General features: G+C 39.1%; 1 protein-coding gene across 1 annotated transcript; it reads right to left on the reverse strand.

The window, feature by feature from the left end:
* Nucleotides 1-218: 218 nt before the first annotated feature.
* Nucleotides 219-1,136, reverse strand: Rrp40 (exosome complex component Rrp40). The gene is given in 2 exon segments (XM_083126041.1): nucleotides 219-398; nucleotides 400-1,136. Coding segments are annotated over 2 exon segments (774 nt in total). The 5' UTR covers nucleotides 1,086-1,136; the 3' UTR covers nucleotides 219-310.
* Between the last annotated feature and the right edge of the window lie 5,955 nt (nucleotides 1,137-7,091).

Genomic DNA, 7,091 nt, shown 5'->3' on the forward strand with positions numbered 1-7,091 from the left:
TGCAAGTGAATACAGCACTCAACATGGCTTTCCACAAGAGCAACTATAATTTTACATTGTTAGGTTTGGAGTTGATAGCAATTTCCGACATGTTCTTTCTCTATTTTAGTGTGCAAACAGCACACAATCTGATACACCACGTCATTTTTTCTCTCTCTTGCTTGTGTAGGGAGGGTTACCAGCACCTTAGACAATGTAAACAAAAAGAGCTATTTTGAAACAAATGGCCGTTCTTTAATAATATTAAAAAACTACAATATTGAACCAGTAGAAATATGAAAATTACATCATGTATCTCAAGTATAACATCTCATCTTCTTTGTGCTGATCTTTTAAACATACCATCTTCTTTGTGCTGATCTTTTAAACATACTTTTGAACATAATTTGATCATTTGTTAAGTATTCTGACTGTAGTATAGCATCTGCAACTGCAAGTACTTCCTGTACACTATGAGCATTGACCCATATTTTTCCATTCAGTCCAACAGCTATTTCATACTTAACCTCTTTACCTAGCAATTCAAGCAAAGGGCACGAAGGATTTAATATTTTCCTCACAAGGTTTAAACTACATGTGAATAAAAATCCACCAGCCGGAACAATACCTAATCCTCTCTTCTTGCCGTACGAATCCACACACACAAGTTCTGGTTCCATATCTCTGCTTGCAACAAGTAACTTTGCAAACACCACATCGCCAACTTGCACGTCTGGTCTGTTCTTCTTTGTTGCTCCTTCAAATGCAAGATATGATAACGAAGCTTGTTCACTAGCTCCGATGTCTACTTTGAAAATGTCACCCGACTTATTGGTAATAACCCCAACTATAGTTTCCCCTCGAGCAGGGACATAACGTTTTTGATGGTTTTCTACCCAATATGTATTTGGATCCTTCTTCTTGAGAACACCACACTTGCACACAACGATTTTATCCGAAAAACGTTTCAAACCTGGGCCAAGTATTACTTTCGAATTATCATCACCTAGTTGATCAATTATATCACCAGATAATACGACTTGATTTACTTTGCTAGTTGCCATAATTATTTCTTTTGGTATGGTGTTGGGCGTACAAAAATGCATTAAGAAAACACACACATTATACTACAGGAAAACAGGATCGTCGTAGCTCTTACAAAGTGTCCACGTCCAGGGCCTGGTCAAAGCTTCTTCTTCTTCTTCATGACTCTTACCGCCGGGTATATGGTAGTTTTGGTCAAAGATCTGGGATGTAGAACACTGGTTATGCACTGGTGAGTAGAGGTACCATTGAATCGAAGTCATAGTAATAGTTGTGGTCGTAAAGATATCGTAATATTACACTTCATTGTACTTTAACACTTATCAGAAGCTTGGACATACACACAAATTTCAAAATTGAATACCACTCTGTCGGGCAAAACTATATAATATCCAGGGTTGGCATGTTTAAAACAAAAGTGTTTAAAACACTTTGTTTTAAACGTTTAAAACACACGGCTTTGTTTTTTTACAAATGTTTTAAACGTTTAAAACAATGTGTTTTAAACATGTTTTTTTAGAAGTGTTTAAAACACATTTTGGTACTTGATATTTTATAGGCTCCGATATTTTTTTTGTTTGGCAACCCTCGCTTTTCATTGTGAGTGTCAATTAATCCGTGCTTTACGGGTCTAACTTATCGCACAACACTTGAGCAACCTTATGTTCTGACATCACGGGAGAGAGCTTTTTAATTTTGGCCGAGTCTGCTGCCACGCGCGTGTCAGTAGTAAGAATAAGCGTCAAATTTGCTCCTGCCACGTAATTCATCTGCTAAGAAGATGTTACAAATCTTAAGAACAAATGAGGACGATAAAAATGCAAGTACATGACTAGTCGGAATCAATGTACAGGTAATTTAGAACCTTTTTCTTAGAAAGCATTTAGTTATATTATTTTAATGCTAACAGAACCTAACCTAACTACGAGAGCATTTAGGTTTATTAGAAGAATGTTAAGGGACCTAATCTTAAAACATTTTTGTGTAATTAATCGCTAAAACTTCGCCGTATGTGCTAAGGGACGTAATTGCATACATAGCATGATGAAATCACGATAAAACAGTCTGCTGCCACGCGCATGTCTCTTTTGGGTTACAGCAGAAAAAGAACGTGGCAGCAGACACTACCTTTAATTTTGGCTAAATGCCTACGTTGTTAGGTTAGGCAGGCTAGCTATGTATGCACAAGGTAGCAACACTGTTGTGCGACAAGAAGGGCCCGTGCATTACTGTAGAAATCGAAACTTCTCAGTTCTTTGTTTCGTACCGTCCTGTAAGTTTGAGACTGGTGGAAGTATCTGAATACACAATGCGTGATTTTGATCATGACGTGATTTTTTTTCTCTTGCGATATGATTCATTGGTTTGTATAACAGAATGAAGCGCAGACGCTTACTTTTGGTAACACAATTTTATACTTTGGATAGATAAATTGATCTGGAGAATCTATTATGACACTACAGGTTGTTTTCTCCTATATAAACTGTTCAGGCAGCAGGAAATATTTCACCCTTATTTTTCCACGACGAAGATAGTAATTCTATAATATTTAGTTTCTTGAAATTTAGATGAATATGAATCCTAACCTACTTCAGCAGTGGCGGAAAAGGATGGCTATTACCCCCTACTTTTGTCCCTGCAGTAGAGGTGTGCGGGATCCCGAAAAGTCGGTACCGGGATCGGGAGGGGGGAATCCCGTCCTGATCCCGACTTTTCGGGGTCCCAAGCAGAAGGGAAATACAGAATGGTCATTTTAAAAAGTCGTCAATTCTCGACATTTTCTTCTGTAAATGTATGTCTGAAACGTATCGGAAATTGTTAGTTTTTGTACCAGAAATTGAGAATTTTTCCCGTCTCGAATGTTGGGATTTAAAGAATTTCCCGTCCCGACCCAAAAAATTCTGTCCCGCACACCCCTTCCCTGAAGTATGGCAAACATTATCTCCAAAGGGATATAAACTGTTCTTGCAACCACTGTACTTCAGTAATACAGTTTCATAAAAATGAGTATTTTTTTCTAGGGGGTGTGCGAGACAGAATTTTTTTGGTCGGGACGGGAATTTTTTTAAATCCCGAAAAAGTCGGGAAATTTTCGGGACGGGAAATGATCGAAATTTCCCGAAGCTCTGAAAATCTCGAATTCTACACGTAATTTTCATCTTAAGTGCTTGTTTTTACACTTCTGGTACAAAAACTAACTGCTCGGGAACCCGAAAAATCGGGATTTTTTTTTCCAGATCCCGGTCCCGACTGTGCGGGATCTCGCACACCCCTAATTTTTTCTTTAACGACTTTAACTATAATTTACTGGGAAGAGGTTGACTTTCTTTTGTTTAAAACACATGTTTAAAACATGTTTTTTTAAACTCATGTTTAAAACAAAAAACATGTTTTAAACAAAAAAAAACAGTTGTTTTTTTTTAAAAAAAAACACAAATTTTGCCAACCCTGATAATATCCACATCGTACATGGGGAAGGAGACGATAATATGGAGAGTATGGATACAGGAAATGGTACCTTGGCTCTGTGTAATCTGTTAAAAATAGCGTGTCTGTGTTTGCTCCTTAACGGGCAATGAAAGAAAAGATGAACTGGCGTATGTTTGTTTTCTCCGCAATCACAAGCAGGGGAGGGATTTTGATGCAGTCTTGCTAGGAGTTCGTTTGTGCAAACGTGTCCCGTTCGTAGGCGAAGTGTGAAAGTTATCACTTCTCGAGGAAGTTTCAGTTTATGAAACCAGGGTCGACTGACTACTTTTTGTGCGTACCATTTATAAGTGGTCGTATTTGCAATTTGATTAAGTGCCCGAGCTTTCCATTGGGAATTAATTTTCATTTTAATTCGGGGTAGAAGATCAGTGTAGGATAAACGAAGAGGAGTAGGAAAAAGTGTGTTCTTCGCCTTTTTTGCATATTGGTCCACTAAATTCTGATATATATTAAGATTGCTATGAGCTTTTACGTACGTAAATTTCACTCGTTGATCATTTTGGCAGAGATTTAATGTAGTTTGTAAGATCAGGGACGGGAGAATGGGCATGCGGTATGCATCTTTCCCACAACGATCGAGTGTAAATAAAACACCCAATGCGTCAGTTAGAATTTGAATTTTTTTAAATCCCGCTCCAAGGGCATATAGCAATGCCTGGTGCATGCCTGGTGTATGGCATAACATTCTGCCGAAAATATGGACATGTCTTGCGGTAAGGAGAATTGTCTGACTATGTTTTGGCAGGGTGCGTAGAATGCGCAGCCGACATGTTTGTCATCTTTTGATCCGTCAGTGTATATGAAGTCATAGTCTGGCTAAATTTCTTCATAATATTCATGTCGACCGAAATCAACATAATTGACATTGACAGGTGACTCGGTAGGAATCCTCAAAGTGTAATCAAGGGATTTTGTATAGTGTAACTTAAGTGATATGCTTCTCTATCTATGTTGTAACAATAAAAAATGTAATATCTAGAACATGATCTATCCAAGGGTAAAGTTTCACCCAGTTGTCGTTGTATTGCAAATGCTTTATTGAAAGGATGGGTGTGTCTTTCCCATCGTAGTAGAATATTGGCGTCTAAATGAAAGGGCCTCTTCAGCGCTCTCGCTGTAGACACTAACATTTGGACTAGATTTCATTAATCCTAGACATACACGGAGTGCCTGTCTCTGTAAAATGTCCATTTTATCGGCCCAAGTATCAATCATCCCACCATAAACTGGTGCCAAATACTCGAATAAAGAGCGAAAGCAAATTTTGTAGAACAAAGTCATAATGGAGGGGTGTCCACCAGTAGCGGCTCGTGCCTAAAATAACTGGTGAAGAAGTACATTTATAGGCAATGAAAAACAAATAGTAAGTGTTAGGGCCCCCCCTCCAATTTAAAACGTCTTTTTTGTCTTCATCCGTCCATCTGGAAAATGGTGTCTGCACAAATTACACACTATGTCATTTACTGGGTTCATTGTACAAACCGCAGCTCAATACATGAACACAACACACGATAGGAAACGCGAAACACACACGCGGAACAAGATCTCGCGAGACCGCAACGATTTTGCCACAACCACTGGATGCAATGTTTTCTGTCGACGAGAGAACTGCTGCACCTAGAGGGCGACACCCGTTCAATTCCAACGCTAGGTGACGACACCGTTGCCATGACAACCAGCTTAAGTTTTCCGCAACCTGGCGGCGTCTGCTCTTGGCTGGCTCTTGGTTTGTTTATGCTACGACGAACTCTTTACGTGCGTAGCGCCGAGCGGCTTATTATTTGCGTATTATCGTGTGCGTTCTGCTGGGAAATAGTTTAATTTAACAAGCAAATGAAAAATGTCAATATTAATTTGAAAATTAGGTGAAAACATATGCACTTGTTGCACTTGGCCAGCCGCCACTGGTGTCCACCCTATTTCGTGTTCGCCAGGGCCTTTAGAAGGTTGATTATTTGTTTTCCTTTTGCTAGCAGTTTGTTAATATGGATTTTCCAATTTAATTTTCTATCAAAGGAAACCCCCAGGTTAGTACAGGAAGATACCACCGGAATCTGTAGTATATGTGTCACATGGTTAGGGTGTCGGTTTGGTGTATAAGGGTTAAAGATTATAATTTTTGATTTCTCGGCAGAAAAAGATAAACCGCGAGATAATAATTGAACACGTAGAGTATGAATCAGATTGCGCAATTCTAAAATTCCTTGTGTGGTGTCTGATGTACTTTGATAAAAACAAAAATCGTCAGCATATTGAATGATGTTGTGAGTGGCCCTTGGTATTTGATGTATATATTTGGTGTAAATGTTAAGGAGGAGGAGACTCAGAGGGGAGCCTCGGGCCCTTGACATCACTATGAAACCAGAAGACCAGAATACGTTCCTGATATAGATTCCACGCTATTTTAGCCACAATCGGGTGAATGTTTATTGAATTAAGAAGATTGCATATTATTGAAATATCAACGGAGTCATATGCTTTGGCGATGTCAACAAATAAGCTGAAGCAAAATTGTCTCAGGAGTTGGCTATTTTGGACAGCAACAGTGAGTGTAGCAATGGCATCCTGACTACCAAGACCGATGCGAAATCCTAATTGTGTGGATGGGAAAAATTGGCGTTTTTCTAGTGTTCAAACGATTCTATGTTGGAGGGTACGTTCGAATAGTTTAGCCATAACTGGTATCAAAACTATAGGTCGATATGAAGAGGCTTGCATGGTTGGTTTGTTTGGTTTTAAAATAGGTATCACAATATGCTGGGTCCAGCCACGTGGTATGTTTCCTCTGCGATATACATAATTATAAATCGCAGCATGAATTTCGAACCCTTGAACTGGTAAGTGCTTTAGAATTTCATAGGTAATACTATCATAGCCAGGTGCCGTGGATTTGATTTTATGAAGGATATTTTTTAGTTCTTTGACTGAAATAGCTGGTAAGTCATCAGTAAATTCGGTATGTTCACGGTCATGAAAGAGGGAAGGCATAGGAACGGATGGGAGAGGGGGTGAGGAGGTCCATAAAATCTGATTCCCAGGAAGTATCAATTGGACGTGGATGGGGGACATGGGGATGTCGAAGAGAATTGAATTTCCGCCAAATTATACTAATTGGCACGTTAAGGTCAAGGGACTGACAATATGATTTCCATGCCTGACGTTTAGCTTTGATATATGTTTTTTTTTCGCTATCGCCTGGGCATTTTTTAGTTCTCGCCAGGTATCCGGCATAGGATATCTGGCGTATAATTTTGCTAATATTTTCTTTCTTTTTTTATTGCGGCACAAGTTGGGTTCCACCAGTAGAGTTTTGGAAAACGGTCAAAAGAGTAACATTTTTGTCTCGTTCCGCTGTCATCGAGTGCGATTGTTAGCATTTGGAATAATTGAGTATATGTAATGGTCCGTACTGAAGCCGAATCATCACTATAATATAAACGGAGGAAAGAATTACGGAAATTTTCCCAGTTTATGGAATCGCGTTTCCAGCGACGAACCCTAGGTACAGTTGTGCTTGTAGTCGATAAATTAGCCGGTAAAGAAAGGAAAATTGGGGTATGATCACTCCCTCGTAAATC

The sequence above is a fragment of the Lepisma saccharinum genome, chromosome 7, assembly GCF_977018435.1.
Source record: "Lepisma saccharinum chromosome 7, izLepSacc3.1, whole genome shotgun sequence".
NCBI classification, from domain to species: domain Eukaryota; kingdom Metazoa; phylum Arthropoda; class Insecta; order Zygentoma; family Lepismatidae; genus Lepisma; species Lepisma saccharinum.